Source organism: Bison bison, unplaced genomic scaffold (genome assembly GCF_000754665.1).
Source record: "Bison bison bison isolate TAMUID 2011002044 unplaced genomic scaffold, Bison_UMD1.0 scf7180017864373, whole genome shotgun sequence".
Lineage (NCBI taxonomy): Eukaryota > Metazoa > Chordata > Mammalia > Artiodactyla > Bovidae > Bison > Bison bison.
The window spans coordinates 7,906,931-7,926,702 of record NW_011494945.1 but is presented as its reverse complement, the minus strand read 5'-3'; the positions used below and the strand labels follow the sequence as shown (position 1 = coordinate 7,926,702).

The following is a 19,772-nucleotide window of genomic DNA, read 5'->3' as shown; positions in this document are numbered from 1 at the left end:
GAGCGCGAACCCGGCGCCGCCGAGCGCAGGACCTGCGGCGGCTGCAGGGACGGGCCACTGCAGTCCCGCCGCCGCTGGCGACCGGGCCCGGGCGCCCCGCGGGCCCCGAGGCGCCGCGGCCTGCAATGTCATTGTGAACGGCACGCGGGGCGCCGCCGAGGGCGCCAAGGGCGCGGAGCCGCCGCCCGAGCAGCCCCGCCCGCCGCCGCCGCCGCCTCCCGCGCCCCCCAAGAAGCTACTGTCGCCGGAGGAGCCGGCGGTGAGCGAGCTGGAGTCGGTCAAGGAGAACAACTGTGCTTCCAACTGCCACCTGGACGGGGAGGCGGCCAAAAAGCTGATGGGGGAGGAGGCTCTGGCGGGGGGCGACAAGTCAGACCCGAACCTTAATAACCCCGCGGACGAGGACCACGCCTACGCTCTGCGGATGCTGCCCAAGACGGGCTGCGTGATCCAGCCTGTGCCAAAACCCGCGGAGAAGGCTGCCATGGCGCCTTGCATCATCTCCTCGCCCATGCTCAGCGCCGGGCCCGAGGACCTGGAGCCTCCACTCAAAAGGAGGTGCCTCCGAATTAGAAATCAGAATAAGTAAAAGGTTTGTATGTTCACCGGGGCTCTTCTCCGCACGAGTCAGTGCACTGCTCCTTACTTCTTATAAGGCAAACGCGTGCAAAGGGGATAGAGAGGGAGAGAGAGTTGTGTTGACAATCATGGTTTTACGTTATGTGTTGTACACTACGCCTTGTGTGGTCACATACTACCATCATTTTGATCCAATTCCTATTTTACAGCTGAGGGAACTGAGTCAATAGCAAGTGCCATGCCCGAGGTCACTTAGTGATAAAGCCCAGTCTTGAACCTGAATTGAAACACTGTCTACTAATTACACTTTTGTTCTTAGGCTCCTGTCTGTAAGTAGAGGAGGATGCAGGGAGGAAGGAGCAAACGATTACTCGGAACCTGTACATGTTCAGTCATGAGATTATAGACTGACTGTAGTAAAAGGTGAGCTGAGCCACTTCCTGGAGCTAGCTGGTACAGGCATTGGCAGAATGTCCCAACTCACCAAATGTACTCAATAACCAGGGAATTCCATTTGCAAGATGAGAATAAAATCTAAGCTTCTTAGATGCCTATGCCAACTGAACCCAGGCCATGAAACCCCATTTGCCTGGTCAGGTGTTAGAGCAGCTCCTGTTCTTGGGATCTCTTCCTTCATTTGTCACCAACCAGCATTCCCCAGGCTAGGCCTCAAGCATCACTGACCAGCTTTGCTTTCTCCCCTTTTTGGGACTCAGCAGCTCAGCTAATGGGCTGCTCACCTCGCCAAGCAGTGGGAGGCTCTGGCAGAGAAAAGGGCAATAGTCATTGAAGTGGGTGAGAGTGCACATCCCTGACCTTGGGGGGGCGGGGGCAGGAATCATTAATACCAAGTGAACCATGAATAACAAGTCCAGAATTTCAGTTAGGGGGAGGGCAGTGAGCCTGTGTGGCTGCCTGTTCCTCCCGCCAATCCTGGTTGAATAAGCATTGTCTGCATTTACAAGGATGAAGATGAGGCTTGGAGATGTTGCCCAAATCAAAGCTGGTAAGTAAGGGAACTGGTATTCGACTCGGGCCTGCTGGACCCAAAGCCTGGGTGCTCTCCTCTGTCCACAAGGACAGTTAATGTTCTGCTGGGGTTTATCAGCTGTTTATGGAGAGGAAAGCAGGGGAATGAATATTTATTGAGCACAAAGCTTGTGCACAGCTCTCTCCAGGAGCGGAGGTCAGGGGAGTGCGGCGGGGGACAAAGTGAATCTGGGGCAGCGCCTGTCCTCAAGGCACTTTCAGTCTGGTGGCGGTGTACGCCGGGAGGAAGGAGGTCTGGCAGGAAGTGTACCTTTTAGGAAGAACAGTGGCTCATATTTGTATGTGCAGGTCTTTCTCTAAGTGTTTTTCAGTAGGATGTCTTTGGGTCAGGATTCATTTGGCAGTTGTCTTCATTTTACTGATGAGAAGACTAAGCTGTAGAAATTAGGTAACTTGCCCAAGATTCCAGGATTTCCATGTTAGTAAGTTGAGATTCAAATTTAGGCTGTCTGACTCCAGGGAATACACTGTAGATATTAATTGGTCCCTTTGTTATCCTACTTGATGAAATTCTTTTATTCACCTCAGTTGTCTTGGGGGAAATTTCCTAGATAAAAACTAAGCCTACCCACCAGCTTCTCTAAGTGTTTAGACAGTGGTTTTTTGTTTGTTTGTTTTTTTAGCATTTTCAGTTGTATTTTTCAGCAAGAACAATGAAAAAACGAGAATACCAACCCATTACTTCACAGTAGGAAATACAGATGTGGACAAGAACGCTTGATGTGATGTGTCCAAACCATTGTCCCTCGAAGTCAGCACCTTTACCCAGACACTTACCTGACTTGTAACCAGGAGTTTGTCTGGGAAGCTCGGAGCCCGTGAAAGGGACCTTGATGGATGATGCAAGAAGGGTTTCTCATAATTTGAGGCTTCCTTTTTCATTGATGGCTTTGCCAGTAGGAGCAGAATACTAAAACTCAGCTCACCAATCCTTGATTTTACATCTGCAAGTTCTATTCTCTAAAGACAGTCTCAGCCTTCTGCTAGTCACCTCAGTTGAAAATGGCCCTAATGTCTCTACCAGCGTAGTTTAATCTGGTTGACAAAGCAGTGAGTAATGCAAAGATGTACTACCAAAAAAGTGATGGCCTTTAGAAAGCCAAAAAAGCATCAGGAACTGTCATTTTAAACACATTCTAGTGTCACTCATTCAAATGACATTAAAGAAAGAGCAGGAGGGTGAAAACTTTTACTACCATTACTAGAGTGAGAAGTGACCAGGTCAAGGAGAGTGTCACTAGTCCATAAGTAGCATGGGGCCAAAAGAACATAAAAGCATGAAATATATGACGGCTATTTCGATGATATATATTTCTGAATAAGGAATCAGGCAAGGGTCTTGTACGTGGACCAGAGTCATTACTAAAAATATTAACCTGGCTTCAGTCAATTTTAGAAGATGCAGTGACGAAATCGCCTACGGTCCCCCTGAGATTGGAAAGTTCTTTTTTATGATGGGTTTCCCCAAGAAATTACAGCTTTTCTCTAAACCTAGAGACTCTCAGTCTTTGCCAGCTACAGTGGGGTGACAAGGCAAGTGATTTAAGCTGGGGGAAGAACGCTTCTGCCCCTCTAAATCACATCGCCTCTTGCCCTCTGTAGTTCCATGTCAACTCATAGCACAGTCTCAACCTGCTGTAATTCACTCACATTCTCTGACCCTTCCTAATTTTCTCTGCACACGTGGAGCTGTTTTTCTTCTATGCCTTCAGAAACCCTGCCCATGTGTGGTTACAGAAATTGGAAATGCATCCATTAAATAAAGGACTGCATGACTTTTGTGACCTGACAATGAACACTGTTTGGTGACAAGTTAAAGCCGAAGGGGAAGCATTAAAAACCAAAAGCAAACCCGGGCTGAGTTGGGGTAGATGAGGCGGAGGTGAGTGATTCTTCTTGAGCTTGTTGGTGACTCGTATTATCTCTCGGCATAGAGTTTGTCAGTAACTGCCATCCAGGTTTTTCATTCCTTTTGCTATGCCCACAATTTTCATACAGTATGACTATTTTAAAAAATCATTTAAAATAGATTCAAAGCAGACTGTAACTTGAAATCAGTAGTCCAGGCAGCTGCTTGTTACCTTCAAAGAAATCATCATTTTTACTAGTTCTCGGCAATCACAGGGTTTTGTTTTTTCCTTTTGACTGTTTCTGTTCCTGGTTACCTGACTTTATGCATTCTTGTTCGTTGATACGATTACAAGTGATTTAAATAGGCAGATATTTTCCTAGATGCAGAACTAATTAAGTTTAGTTGAAGATTTTAAAAGGTTGGAAACTTCCTTTAATCTTCAACTTTTAAGATGCCAAATACCAGTTCTGCAGCTTCTGTAAGCTGAAAATAAAATCCCTCCAAATAATAAGGAAAACAATGTATAAACATTTCCCAAACTCTTCTCTCCACAAAGAATTCCATTTATAAATGGAATACTCCTTTCTTTGTCTTTGCCTTGGAGTTTGGGGGATAGCTGTTTGTATTTGTGCATTTTCTGAATTTCAGCAGTTTACACTTGTTTATGGTACAATGGGGAGTTCACAGTAACCATTTGCAAATGTTTGAAGTTATTCAAAAGAAAATATCCCCCCTCCTTGATTTTCCAGGGAAATGACATCTTCTCTTTAAGTAAAATAATCAATGGAAAAAATGTGTACCATGAGTAACCCTTTCACCCTCACTTTTTCCATTCCCAAGGAGTGGCAAGACCAAGAACTCCCCACCTTTGTGGCTCCCAAATTTCTTACGTGTTTCTAAGACCAGAAAGAAAATCTGAGAGTCTTGTCCCCAGCTCCCACTCCAAGATGCTCCCCTAACTCCAGCAGCAGGAGTTCCTTCCACTTTTTGTTTGCTCTGAGAGGGCTGAAGAAGGGATGGGGGGTGTAGTTTTGACTTTTGGGAGTTTAGAGTTTAATTATTAGCCTGACCACGGAGCCACAATCCCAGAAAGGACTGTTTCAAGAAGAGGGCAGGGGACTCGCCTCATTAGGAAAGCCCAAAGGATGGAGGTAACAAGTAACTTTTTGCCAGTTCAGTTTCTCCAGCTAAGTTTGAGAGAGTCGGCTGTCTGCAAAGTCAAGTCCATACAGTCGAAATTGACTATGGATGCCAACCATGAAAGCAAGTAAAAGAGGAAACCCTTCGACTGAGAAGAGGAAGTCAATACAAATAAGATGTGCTCAGATTCTCTGCCAGACTTAAGATTTTTAATGTGCTAGTACTTAGTTACTGGAAACATTCATTGGCGACATCATCCCTGGTGGTGCAGCTCTGCCTGTTTGTTGGGATGCAGATGGCTGCCCAGCTCTAGGTCCAGGTGGTTCAAAGAGCCAGCAGTGAGGAACGGCCAGGTCTGTGTCATGCACACACGTGAGTGGTGAGAACCGGAGAGAGCGCTTGCTATGATCATTGCAGACTCATCAAGGAGAGACTTATGGATCAAGGAGAGACTTATGGATGAACAGTGTCAAAGCTGCTCTTAGACACATCTCGCTTAGTATTGCTGGGTCTCTTTTAACTTTTAGGACAAGGAGATTGAAAGAGGGTTTTAATATGTAGGCATCTGACTTTAGATATTATTTCAATCAAATTATGATGGAATAGGAAATGACATTTGTGATCGGGTATTTATTTCTTTTAGATATACCACAGCCCTCCTCCTTCAACAGGGCTGGGACTAGAGTGAGGCCAGAGAAATGCTTAGCAAGGACTCCAGGGTCAGGCAGTGTGGCATGAGTCATGGACTTGATCCTGATCTGTGTGGCAGCTCCCCGACCAAAGCTGGTCTCCATGAACTAGTCTATGCACAGCCTTCAGCCACTCCCCCTGGAATTTTGTGGAAAGCTTTATGTGCCTGTGAGTGGAGGCATTTTCTTGGGAGGAGCAGTTCATAGATTTTTGACTTCAGAAAAAAGTATCTTACATATCTGACGTATCTGCAGGGTTATTTTATGTGATCACCAAGCAGTATCTGAGTGGAAGTTTTTCTTGTTACTCTGAGGAAGCTGAATTAATTGTAAATTTCCCTTAAAACTTGGAATTTACTTTTAGCAATTTTTGCTGTGGACCTAATATTGCAAAATCATTGTTACAGCCATATAATGTAGCCCTTGTCTCAGTAAGATTGCCTAAGTGACAAAATGCAAAAGGTCACAGACCTTTCTTCAAGTTACTATAACCTGTGAGTATCTGTGGGGAAAGCAGAAAAGGGAAGCAAGGAAAGGAACAGGTTCAATGCTTCTTCACCACTTGGCCTTTCAAAGTTTATGCTGTGTAGGCAGCGGCTGTCCTTCACTGGAAAACCATCAACCCTGCTGTTAAGGCCAAGGGAGTGGAATGGCTCGAGTTGGAGAATTGGGTAGATCAGTAAACACCAGAGCACTGGTGTGGCCATATCTGGGAGCACCACCAATACCCATTGTTCCTTAGCACATGCTTCTTCACCTGGAGAGAGTGTGCTTGGAAAGGTGAAGGCATTTGACTAGCTATTAACAAGCCATGGCCCAGAAGGGCACTGGAAATAAGCTCCCCATCTAGTTTCCAATGAATCGCTCCCTTGCTGGCTCGAATGACTGCCTGGGCATCCTGGTTCAATCATTTACACCTACCTCCATGCAGACAAGCATCGTGGGGGGCAGAGGTGTTTGAGGACCAAAACACTCTGCAGCATGAAACACTTACCTCATGTTGTGGAACACCCCCACCACCAATACACTGCCTTTCCCAGACTCTCTTGTCAAAGGGATTGTGTCAGCGGCTGAGGGTGGCCGCCGTTCAATCTTCCTTCACCCTCTCCCATACAGAGTTGTTTTGTATTCTTTTGTTGCTGGTTTAAATAAATATACATGGATGCATGTTAAGGCAATGCATTCTGCATTTGTAAACTTTTTTTTTTGAAATGCCTCACAAACATAAAAGGAATCTATTTAAGAGAAACAAATAAATTAGTTTTAAAAGATAAACAATTTAGCCCTGGCATCATTTAACATGGTCTTAGTCTCAAGAAAAAGGAGTAAATGCCATCTCAGATGCCAGCTCTAAATACTAACCCCAGAGAGGAGTTCTCCAGATCTGTGGATTTCCACAGCACTCGGCTTGAGGAAAAATCAGGGTGGGGTCAGGATGGGGAACATGAGGCCATCAGCAAGGAGGGGAAACATGCACACACGCATGCAAATTATTTCAAGAGTCATTTAAAAGATTCTAGTGAAAATGACTAGAGCAGAAGCAAAGGATGACAACAACAAACGTTGGAATAAATCTCCTATGCTTTGAAAAGCTCCTGCATGTACTAAACGTTCTTAATTTGGACCCTCCTCAAGCTGCCCCTGAGATCCCTTAGCTCTGAGCTCCTAGGACCACGCTGTGGCCATAAGCAAGAATGTGCCTGTGAGATTTTACCCAATGCACAAGTCTGAATAGGGAGACGGGAACGCGAGAGCAGAGCTGCCTGGCCACGCGGGTGTGGGGTCAGGACTGGGACAATCAAAGCTGCCTCACGCTGCCCGGCCTCATTCCATCCAGAGACTTGGCTGCGATGCTGGTTGTCTCATCATTTCCCCCTTTGAACCTCTGGTTTGTTGTCTTTCTGTGATAGCAAGCTGTGTTTTGTTTTGGGTAGAAAGGGAAGTAAGAATGTGACAGAAGAACAGAAGGGAGAAACACACTTTATGGACTCGTTTGATATGAAACGTTGACCTCATGTCCAAAAGATGCAATTAAAGAGTATATCTCTCCCTCATTTGCATGGCTTATTTCCCTAGACGTGTTTTTGGTATTGAAAATGAATGGTATTCCCATACAACATGTGTCTCAATTTGTAATGATATCCTCCTTGCAGCTGGCTTAGTTCTCCAACTGTTTCTAAAATGTTACTGTCTTAAATTTGAGCCAACCTACAATAACAAATTATCTGGAAGCAACGTGGCTGAGCTGCATTTGGTGAGAGAAGGGGAAACCCTATATTTCATCCTTCAACTCTTGTTTTGGAAATTCAGAACCGTAACATGATCTTTTTCTAAGGAAATCTACACATGCACACTTTAAAAACTGTGCATATTGGGTGTTGTGGGAGCAAGAATGAGCAGGTTTAGGTTTCTCTGCAAAGTTCTGCATCCCATCAACAAGCCCTTTTGATATTTTAAACCCATATTTAGAGTAATTTCAAGATATTTGGAGCACATGTGGTTAAATGTAAAACTTTGTCATTATGATTTGTTGGATGCTTTTATTTTAAATATTTATAAGCCGTTTTTAAGTACTTTATCCAAAAGATTTCTCCTGCTAAAATAGTATAATTGAGTGGTATCTGAGCATCAACTGAGCGTATAGTAGACAGAGGGTGAAGTCACTGCAACACGCATGCACGTTCTTCTTGCTTTTCTGGTTTTGATTCAAATGTCGTTTTTAGTAGATTCAGCTTATTTTTTAACTGTATAAAAAGTCATGAACTGGATTGGTTGTCTCTGATATTTTTTTAATGACCAAATCCCCCAAAGGTAAAATGTTCAACTTGAATTATGTCGATTCCTACCTCTTTTTTTTATCCTGAGAGTAATTAATAAAACTTTCCATTAGAGTGTTGGATTGGAATCTGTGCTCGTAGGAACTTAAAAGTGTCATATTGTTCCTCTGACATGTCTTAGAGACAGTTTATTGGTGGTTAGATTGAATTCTTTACTATTCACCCTCAGCCATCAGAAACTGAGACATAAGATCCCATCTTTATCATAAGTAGCCTGTTTGAGTACTTAATATGAAAAAGAGGAGAGGGGGAGGAAAAAACCTTTTTCCAAACTTAAAATCCATTTAACCTTCAGAAGTTATAAATTTCAAACTGACCACAGGCCTCTGGGGCTCACACTCTTTATGGCTGGCAAAATACAACTTTCTGGTAAGAATGGGGGAAAGAAGGCTTTAAAAGGGCTCATAAACTTGCTTGGACATCTACTAGCTCTTACCAAACAGCATTTTCATGAGTTAAGTGTAAATGAGTCAGAAACATATAGATTGAATTTCTCTTAAAATACACATGGGTTTAAAAATTAAGGCCAAAGTGCTTGGCAAAATAAGTTTTGGTTTTAGCCAAACCCCAAATGTTTGAAAAAAATAGTTCTACAATTTGCCAAACCAAAAATATATCCAGGTCCCTCCATTCCTCTCATTTAATACGATGGCATCATAAGCATGGGACTGAATGTCTATTTTCATATCCACCAGGGTTTGAGCAATGTGACTCCCAAATACTAACAGAAAAACTATGAAAAATTTTTTTGTGGAAAAACCATATGACCTTGAAAATGAAGATGAGCAGTCACTGGTTCAGAGTTGTGATTTTGATAGCACTTCTCACTGTCTGATCCTCTGATCAACTTGTTCTCTGTCTCAGCTGTGTGTGTGTGTGTGTGTGTGTGTGTGTGTGTGTGTTTGATGTACAGAATAATAACTTTTTAAAGATCCTGTATTTGAAATGCTTAATTTTTACTTAATTAATATACCACGATCCACAAAAGTTAATAAACTCTTAATCATATCCGAACAAAGGGAGGCAATCCCCTTTTACTCATTATGGTTCAAAGTTAGTCTTCATTTATTTCCCTAGAGGGTAAAACTTATCCATTTTCAACCAACTGTCTTGAATACTGACTCCATGCAGGAGACGCTGTTATTAAGAATTAGAAGGAAGGAAGGAAAGAAGGATGGAGGGAGGGAGGTAGGAAGGTGGGGAGGGGAGGAAGAGAAAAGCCAAAAAGTGGGAGAGGGCGTGGCAGGAGTCTTTGACTTGTTTTGAGGAGCCAGTGACCTGAGAGAGACAAGAAATAATCAAGGTCACTGTTACAAGCCTCATGCAGAACCTGTGAATGGATGTGATACTATAGACAGAGTGCTTTGACAAGAGCAGGGACCCAGGCAGTTCACACTTTGTCATAACTTAGTACCCAGCTTGGGGCTGGCAGGATGGGCACATGAATGAGAAGAGAGGGTCAGGAAGGGCATAGTTAATGGTACCATGGTAGGGCTCCATACAGCAGGTGAATTTGGGGTTAGGTTCTAAAACCCAGAAGGGCCGTAAACTGGCAGTCAGGAATGGGGGAATAGGGGAGGCAGTAGGGTGTCAAAAGCCGCAGGTGAAGAGAAGAGAAGCCACATGAGGGAGGGCTGTCCCCTACACCCGACTGGAGCAGAGGACTTGGCTGCAGAGAGGGCGAGGGGGGAGGCTGGACGAGAGCAGAGGACTTGGCTGCAGAGAGGGCGAGGCGGGAGGCTGGACGAGGGCAGGTGGGTAGTGGAGCAGGGGGTCGTGGAGCTTGTGCTCAGAACATCAGGCAACGTCAGGAATGGCTGGAGGTCTGTGTTTGAGGAAAATTCCTTTAGCAGCTGTTTGCAGACTGAAAGGAAGCAAGAGAGAGACTGGCATCGCTGAAGCTGATCCCTGCATTCTGATGACAGGCTAATTACCAGAGTGAATTCTAAACATGGCAGGACGTTCTCGCTGCAACATGGGGGGATGAGCACTGCCACATCCACATGTTAAGTATGAAAAGCCATCGTAGCAATGCACAAGGAGGATGGACTCTTTTCTTTGAGCCCAGAGTAGGCCTAAAAGGCTTCATGGCACACAGTGGAAGGAAACCTCAAGACGACAGATCATCCCGAAGTTCAGGCCCCAGATTGTCATGGAAATAGGGCTCCATCCTTCTGACCACCCACCAGCACACCACCCCGCCGCCGCCGCCCAGCCCACGGCTGCTCTGAACCTTAGGCTGCTGGGGCAGGGCGTGGTGCAGGCTGTCAGTCACCTCTTAGGTGGTCAAGGAAGGCAGTGGCTCACCTAGCAAGGGACGTCCCTGGATGGACGCGGAGCCTGGACAGTGGCCATAGTGATGCCCAAAGCTCTGTCTTTGGACTGAAGAGCAGCCACAGGCTTGGGTGGCTTGCTCAAGGTCAGACACCGGGAGAGATCTTCACAGAAGCTGAATCAGATCCCCCCAGGGCCAGCAGGTACTTTTAAAAGAGTTTGGTGACTGTGGGAGATGTCCTTTTATCTTTTTAACTCCCCAGACCAAAGGCCTTCTGAAACTTTTCCTCGTGGTGAAGTGGACTCCCGGTAGGAAAGGGAGGCAGTGTCTGGTTTAGGGGTACACACCTATGCCTTGAGGTTGGGCCGGCCTGTGTTCAGATCCCAGCAGAGCGGATGATTGAGGGAGGAAGTGGTTTCTCTCCTGGAGCCTAAGTCCCTAGCTCATCACGTTGCTGGGAAGAACAGATGAGGAAACCTAGGTAGAGTGTGGTGCATGTGCGGTACCCAGGAAAGCGAGTTCCTGTCTTATTAGAAAAGCTACAGTGCCTGGGAGAGGAGCCCGGGGCTGGAGTGAGGTCTGCTTGGGTCTGAAACTGGCTATGTTGCTTATTACCAGCTGTGAGTTTGGACAAGTTTTATAACTGTGTTGTGCCTACATCGTTCTCACTAAACAGTTGTAATAACTAATATTTCCTGCAGCCTTTTTAGATGTAAGCAGTGTTCCAGATGTTATATGTGCACAACAACCCTCTGGGGTTTCGTTATTAAACCAATTTTATAGATGAAGAAACTGAGGCACAGAGACGTTAAATATCCTACCCAGAGTCACTAGCCAGTAAATGGCAGTCCTGGGATCTGACTGGCAGCCTAGCTTCAGAGTGTCCCTGCAAAACCACTGAGCATGTCTTATATACAAAAAAAATGAAGGTAATAAGCCCCACTTCATAGAATTATCGGGCTCTAGTGTAAACAACAGAAGTAGAATGCCCAGGAGGTTCCTGGCGTATGTATAGTAGGTGCTCATTATAAGAATTGTCGGGGTAACGCCTGCAGCCCAGAACTTCTTCCCTCAACGTGTCATGGGAGGTCATGAAACACTTCCATGCTACCAACCTCGGAAGTTAGGGAAACTATTCCAGAAACCCTCCTAAGATGTCTGGTTCCACTTTTATAAGCAGAGACTGGGACACGCAGAGCACGCAGAGCTCAAGGTCACAGAGTGGTGCAGCCAGGATTAGAACCTGAGTCCTCTGCCTTTCCCCCCAGTGGGACACGGGATACGACCTGGGCTGCTTGAGTTACACACCTGGTGCCAAGGACCAGAATCATACATTTGCCACCTGCAGCATTGCTTCCTCACACCGGGCAGCTGATTTCAGAGAGGAAATAGGTTGTACCTGAGTATCTGGGTGGAAAGGCGGGAGAAAAACAATTATTAGCCACACACTCCATCTCATTGTCTGTTGGGGAGGGGGCGGCCGGGAATCAGTATGCTTGCTCTTATTTTTCACATGAAGTTTCCTTAAATATGAAGCCCTTCTCTCTCTATTTCTCCTTCTGTCTTTCAGCTAAAGGGCTGGTTGTAAAGAATAAAAGAAGTGTCAGACCTCTTTCCCAGACCTAGCCTAAAAATCTTAAAGTCTGTTAATCCATAGACAATAGCTACTTGCCACATAAAGCTGCCTTTTTCTCTCAGTTTTTTTTTTCTTATCTTTTCTTTCTTTCCTTTTTTTTTTTAAACTTAGACTGCCTCATTCAGATTATATAAATAAATAACAAACTCAATCTTAGTACAATAAACATCTACTTTTGTGTCCAAGGCAGATTTTTTGGAAGGCACATGAGCCAACATCAGCTAGTTTGTGTATTGGCTAGGACTTGAATGAAAATGCAATTATTATTTCTTGTCAAATAATTTCTTGGAGTTCTTGTCTCTAAGGCCTCTGCCAGCTTTGACATCTGCTTGTCAGGGGGAGGAAGGGGAGAGATGAAACCTGGACTAGGGGGCAGCACTCCGAGGGGAGCGTGGACTTTGGGGTTGTAGGAGCTGGACTTCAGATTTGTCCCTTTCTAGCCGGTGACCTTGAGCAAGTAAGTTCTTGGCAAAGTTTCCTCATCTGTAAAATGGGGACAGTGATAAATACTTCATTAGCATTGTTGTTTCAATAAATCAGTATATAAAATACACTTGTTTTCAAGTGAAATAAATATGTAAAAGTGCCTAGTCCAATACTTGACATAAAGTAAGTGCTCCTTAAGATTTGACTCTTTGAAAACACTGCAATTTTCCCAAACTGAACAGGAAGAGCTTGGTCCCGAAAGTCAAGGGGCATAGGGATCGAGGCTTTTCTTCCAAAATTTCTTGCAAAACATTAGCTATATCATGTAATTCTTTGTTTATTTTTCTCTTTCATGAATGGATGTAGCCACTTGCTCCAGCACATTTGTAAAAATGTGTGCAGTTAGTCATGAATCCCTGCCTGTTTTTAGAAAAGGACCGGAGACAGGGTAATTTGTTTTGCTTAAACTCTCAGGTTTTAGAAAGGACTTGAGGTGGCTAAAGAAGATCCATTGTCCAGGGAAAAGATAAAGGCTTTTGCAGTGCACAGGAGGGGTTCTGCAGCTCAGGCTTCTTTGTCCCCCAGGATCTTTTAGAGGTCAGCGAGAGATAGCCGTGGCCACTCGTGTGAATAAACAAGTTTCTCTGCCCATTTGACTCATAGAACCAGCTAAACAAAGAAAAACAAAACTTAAATTTGTAAAACAAAGAATTAAAGATGGAGTTATCCCTGTTGGGGGTCTTATATGGTTGGAATTTTTGTTGATTAAAGAGTAAAATAAGAGATATTGCTTAAGGAGGAAAATTATTAAAAAAAAATCAAGGCCTTATGTTTGGTCTAATTTTTTTTTTCTTTTAGATAATATGAACCTTAGCTTATTAGAGCTGTGGGGTGGGCAGCTCAGCAGTGATGGAACTTACCATTGGTCCCACAGCCTTCTCATCATGGGTTATTTCCCAAAGCAATCATGCTATAAACAAGAAGCGATGTTTTAAAATTACTTTCATCAATTAGCAAGCAAGCTCTAAGAAAAGAGATGCCATGTACTTTGTAAATTAAAATGGTTTCCAGCTTGGTAAAAGCCATTTCAGAACTCTTCACAAACCACTGGTGGATGGAGGAAAAAGGGAACCATTTTTTGGCAAAACCTTCCCAAGCTGTAGCCCTGTCTGGGATGGGCTTGGTGCAGAGACCACGATCTGGCATCACACCCGGGCTTATCAGCCAGTGCAGGCGGCTCTGTTCATTGACCATGGGGCTCTCCCCTTGTGAGTGTCCCAGAATAGCTGCAGCTACCTGAGAGCAGTCCAGTCCTTGGGGACTCATTATTGTCACAGATAAACAGCATGGCTGAAGCCAGCACGTAATAGCTGTATTTAACTGTGATAAGTGATGGGCCGACGTGCCCGAGTGAGTGGCATCATGGCAGGGCCGGGATAACTGGACAAAGACAAGCCAGCCTGGCAGTGGGCATCTCTTGCACATCATAGGGTTGATGCCACAGGATTTTGGATTCTGGGGAATATATATGACAGACCTGGAGAGCTTACATTCTAGAAGACAGGACAGACCTCCAGGATTTTGATTATGCTAATGACAAAGGTATTTAAGGAATCAAAGAAGAATAAAAGTTTGGAAAATGGATTAGATTAATGGAGGCAGGCTTCCTCACAGAGGTGGAATCTTGTATCACGGAGGGATTATCTTAAAAATACAGAGTAAGACACTTTTCCTTGGAATACAGAATAAGACATTTTCTGTGGCTACACATTTACATTTGGGAATGTGTAAATTAGAAATTTTCCTTTTAAATGCAACCTGCATCTATCTTGTTTAGTCACTAAGTTGTGTCGGACTCTTTGCTACCCCATGGACTGTAGCCCACTAGGCTCCTCTGTCCATGGGGATTCTCCAGGCAAGAATACTGGAGTGAGTGGCCATTTCCTTCTCCAGGGGATCTTCCTGACCCAGGGATCAAACCCAAGTCTCCTGGATTGGCAGACGAATTCATTATCGCTGAGCCGATAGTTAGGCTGTAAAGGGCAAAGAAGAAAAGGTGACAGTGACTGTATGCTGACAGCATCAATGTTAAGTTATTAACACTCAGGCCTATTTTTGTTTTCTATTGTGCTCTGAAAGTGCTTGTGTGATAAAGGAAAAGTAACTCAGTCGGCCTTAGCAGTGCTGTCCTCATGAAAAGGGAAAGTGTTGGTGGACAGAGGCTCGCTCAGTGCACTTGGCATGCAGTTGTGACTCCACGAAGGAGACACTGCATTTCTCTGGCCAACGGGGCAGCTGGGCCTGGAGTTCTGAGGGCACCAGCTGTTGTGCCTGTCGGAGATCGTGCACTGCGGAGCGGTTTTCAAACACGGTGCCTGCGTGGTCCATGGGGTGGGCTGCGTGCGTGTGTGTGAGAGACATTCCATGTGGCAGGGCCCTGGGCTGTCCTGCCTTCAGCAAACCCCCAATTCAGAGGAAAACCCAAACGTGAGGCACAAACAGAACTGCTTGCATTAAGAGACACTTAAGAGAGGAGTGTGTGTGTCTGTGTGTGTGTGAGAGAGATAGAAAGAAGGAGACTTTTTCTAAAACTTAGGACTTCAGGGTAGAGATGTTAATAGTCTTTCTTCTCAGTGTGTACTTCCATACTTGATGATGGCTTCGGTCCAAAGATCCTATAAATACAGTCACAGAATATGAGAGATGGAAGATAGAAAATCTCACTGAGGCCTTCATTTCACAGAGGAAGAATCCAGGCTCAGGGGGTTAAGGAATGAAGGTCACACGGCTGCAGAGGGTTCGTGCTGGACTATAGTCTACATCTCTGTCTCACTTATTGTAGAACTTTCCCCTTTACTCAGATCAGGAAATTTAGACAGAGAGGACAGATTGTCCCATATGATGTCTCTGCTGGGCAAGGGTCAGCTCGGGCCCTGGAAAACTTTCTAAAACCCCAAGCTCACTCCCTCCCCACTCTTGAGTTTCACACCTTGCCAGCCAGTAGCTCTCAGGAAGGTGACTCCCAAGCTTGGTTCTTCATTTTCATTGATTCCTGTGTCACCAACAGAGGGGCTGCCCTGACCAGCCAGAGCCAGGAGGACAGAGGAGGAGGCCTTCAGTTCACCCCCTCCTCAGATATCATCCGCTGAGAGCAACTCGCACTTCGGCAACACCACCATCCTGCCTGGGTGGGTGTCCTAGACTCGGCACATGCGTGGGGAGAGGGAAGGACATGGCACGGATCTTGCCTTTAGCCATTAAAATAAGCTTGGTGTGAGGAGGCTTTCCGAGCAGCAGGAGTGGGGCTGCAAAAAATAGAGTGCGGTGCAGCTGCACCCTTTAGAACTTTGGGGGAAAACACATATTATTTACCAGACAATAATAGATACCAGCGAATAATAATGATTATTATAGTGTTTGGGATGGCAAACGCTGTAGTTAAGGTTCCAGAATGGCTCTCATTATAATCCCGTTTTCCTGGTCCCTTATGAAAGCCTGGAGATTTTCTCCAAGCAGGCTGTTGCTGTCCGTGTTTGGCCTTTGTCCAAAGGCGATTTCAATATAAGGAGACTTATTTGAGACATATTCCCCTTTGGAGGCGGTCATGCTCACATTAAAGAAAAAAGCTATATCCTTGAAAAAGCAGTTGTAGCATTCTTAAGTGAGTAATTCAAAATGGTGGTGCTTCCCAGTCACTGGAAGAAAGCGTTAAACACCTTTTTTTTTTTCCTTTTTAAAGAAAGGATTCAGAGGTCCCCTCTGACTATGAGATTTGGTCACTCTTGGTCCCAAGCCCAGAGGTAGGGATGGCTTTCCTCCCTTCACAGCAAGTTTCTTGCTGTGCTTCTTACACAAAAATAAATCCTCCCCAGAAAAGCTGTGCTCTGTCCATTTGGATCAGTTTCCAAGTTCTCGTCTCAGTCCTTTGTGACCTCTTATTTGATGGTGGCTCTTAGTGTTTTTGTTTTGGTACCTTTTTTCACCATTGTCTTAAAGAAAACAAGAAAGAAAGAGAAAGGAAGGAATGAAAGAGAAAGAAGAGAGAGAGAGAAAGAATAAGAGGAAAAGAAATTAAAGTGAGCTCTTTATTCTGAGATAAATAGCCACATTTCCAAATCTGACCATGCCAAATGAAAAGGTTTCCATGGCCTTGTAATTCCACTCCCATTGCATATTTGTGGTGTTTTGCATTTTCACTTTGGTTATTTAATATACATATTAAATGCACACGGATCTGGTGATTTAATGTGATTTGGGGAACTCAGGCATTTCCTGTCATGCACATTCAGATTTTCAAGTCTTGTTTTTTGGCTGGTCATTATTATGGTTACCATTAACACCAGGATTTGGATAGCAGGGTTCAAAGCACAAGCTTGGATGTAGTCCTCCCAGTGGGCATTTTGACCTCTTCACACTTGCGCTAAATTCATGCTGCAGACACTCTGAGCACGTTTCCAAGTCTCTTTGTGGCCTCTATTTCTTCGTCTATAAAATGAGGAAATTGTGTATATTATCTCTGGGGTCTCTTCAAGTTCTCCATTCTATCACCTGAAATTATTTGTTCATTGTTCTAGGAATAATCTCAACAGTTGTAAAGATGTTTACGATCCCTCTGCTACCACATCATGTTAGCCAAATTCTACCCATTCACGTTTCTGACATCTCCATTTATGGGCAGGGGGGAAGAAAGTACTGTTTGGGGACATGGGGGACAAGAGTTGTTTGACTCCCATTCATTTGACAAATGTGTGTTGAGCTGAACACGTTTGTCCCTGGGTGTAGGGACGTGAACAAAACAGACTCTACCCCACACCTCAGGGACTTTACAGTTTGGTTGGCCAACTTCTAAATGGCTGCTTCCTAGGGGTGATGGTAGAGTGTCTTCAGGAGGTTGTATTTTAAGCCAAGAAACTGGTAGCAAATGAAATAAGCCAGTAAAGATAGAGAGGCAGAGCCCGACATCTGTGGTGGAAGTTGGGATGGGCGTTCCCCACTTTCCTGGTGACCGTCCTTCATACCTGATGTACTGGGATGAGTCCCACGTTGGGTTTGGATAGGAAGGGATGTGAGTGGCTCACCTTTCAGGCTGACCCACAGAGAGGGACACTTCTTCCAGCTCAGTGGTCCCTGTAGGAAACCCCTAAAGAGAGGTCTAGGTGTCTCAGGAATTTTTCACATGCTAAAACGTTCATCTCATGGCCTTCCTCCTTTGCAGCAAACCTCGGGGCTGTTACATGAGGTATGGGGTGAGGTCTGCAACTCCAAGTCCCCTAACGAGCTTGCCTGTCTTTGGGGGTGCCCTTGAGCAGCTCCAAAGACCTCCTGCCAGTTAAGGGTGCACTAACGTGGAGAGCGAAAGCTGCCGGGTCGCAAAGGATGCCGCTGTGGTCTTTGGGCGAGGGCGTGGTGCGCCATGCTCATTATGGTATTCCAAAAAGCGACTCGAGTTTCATTTCCTCACACAAAGCTGGCAGGGCTGACCCTGCACAGAACCGTGAATGAAAGTTGTGTGGAAACCAGGCTGTGCCGCCCCGTTGTGGGGCCTCCTCTCTAGTCTGACCTGCCGGCTGGAGAGCGCGCTGCTCTGACTCATGCCGGGGTTCTCCCCAGCCTGGGGGTGGGGGGCGGTTTGGTCCAGTGGATTCTAACAAACCCCTTCTCCTCTATTTCTAGGAACGCGCACTCACAGGGTAACTTGCATGGAGAGAGGGCGCAGAGCAAACCATATCTCGCCATCCAATGACACCAGCTGGTCCGCTCACCACCCCCTCTGGCTAAAACTCAAGCAAATAAAGCCGCTTCCTGTCATTAAGCATCTCAGAGGAAGCAGCTCTCCCTCAGTGGCCTCTAGCCCAGAGAAGCCAGCACGTCTTGGACCCACCAAGCGGGCCCAGCCTTCCTGCCGCCACCATCTCTGCTTCTCCCCAGAGGAACTTAGGGATTTTGCCCCTGGTTTAAAAAAAAAAAACCCAACAACAAAACACCAACAAGCCACAAGGACCAATGTAGGTATTCTCCCCGCCCCATCTTCCAAGGCTCAGAGGGTGAGGCTGGAAGACGATCTGGATTTGAAAACAAAAATCTTTTTTAAATCTTTTTAAAAACTGCTGTGGTTTTGCTGCTACACGAAGAGTTGTGATTTGCATTGTATGGTTTTGGACCTATACTGTTCACGTTTTGACGGCGGAGAGGGATCGTACTGGAGTCCCAACGCTTCCAGATTCATCTCTGTCCTGCCCAGAATGCACTTTTAAATGAAGAGTTAGAATATTTTATTGGCTAATATACTTTTCTTGTTATTTTTACAAAGGCCACCTTTATCCTTTTTAATGCCATATTTTCAGTGTTACACTTTTATGGCTTTTAATTTTCGATTTGACAGATGTAAGAAGCAGCATGAATAGTTTATACTGTGGTTTTTCAGAGACTGAATGCCAAGAGAACTCGGTAAATGTTTATTCTTCTCAGCTTTCTCTTTAAATTCCCCTAAATAGCGCCCCATTTGGGAACAGAGCAAGAGTGTTGAACTGAAGACCAAAATGCCCTGAAGGTGTAAAATAATCCGAGGGGGAATATTTGCTGGGCGTCACGAAAGACTTGGATGAAATTTCAACCCTGATGGTTTTCGGTGATCCAGGAAGTCAGTGAAGCAATCTCTCTATACGCAGAGCCCTTTCATGATAATTAGAATGGTATGGACAAACCAATGAAAACAGGAGGGAAAGTGAGAAAGCTCACCCATGATTCTGTTTCACTGTTTGCTTTCTCCTGTCATGGTTAAGAGAAATGTGCAATTCGATCCTCAATCAGTGGGTGGAGGATAACAGGGTAGATTTTCTTGTGTGCACTTGTACAGTTGTAGCTGGGAGTCCAGAAGTCCTCTAGAGCATGTGTACTGGCACTGAGTTGGTGAGACAGTTGTGGAGTATCCCATTCTGATGAGTACAGAAAAAAAAAAGAAAAAATAAGAAAAAAATCCAAAAAAAGAAGAAAACAAAAAAAAAAAAAAGAAAAAAAATCAAATCACCTTGTGATTCAGTGTATCTGTTTACTAACTCCAATAAAGCAATTGTTCCCTCTGGAGGGGTCCAGGTGCCCCCGCCCACAGGCCGCTGAGCTGGCAGCAGGAGGGGGCGGGCGAGGCAAGGACGGTGTCACGCTGGCCCTGAAGCACCACGGGGCCGTGGATGCGGTGTACATACTGTATTTCTATATCCTCCTTTGTACAGAGTCACTTAACAAGTCAAGCTACTGTCTTACAGGTGCTCCTTATTTATTAGAGCTGTGA

General features: G+C 45.1%; 1 protein-coding gene across 1 annotated transcript in view; it reads left to right on the top strand.

The window, feature by feature from the left end:
* SOBP (sine oculis binding protein homolog (Drosophila)) overlaps nt 1–19,487 on the top strand; it is a 165,494-nt gene extending 146,007 nt beyond the window's left edge. The window contains exons 7-8 of the mRNA XM_010856698.1: nt 4–592; nt 18,158–19,487. Of these exons, the coding sequence (XP_010855000.1) occupies nt 4–589 (586 nt within the window). The 3' untranslated portion in view covers nt 590–592; nt 18,158–19,487. The remainder of the gene's footprint in view (nt 1–3; nt 593–18,157) is intronic.
* The last annotated feature ends 285 nt before the right edge of the window (nt 19,488–19,772 follow it).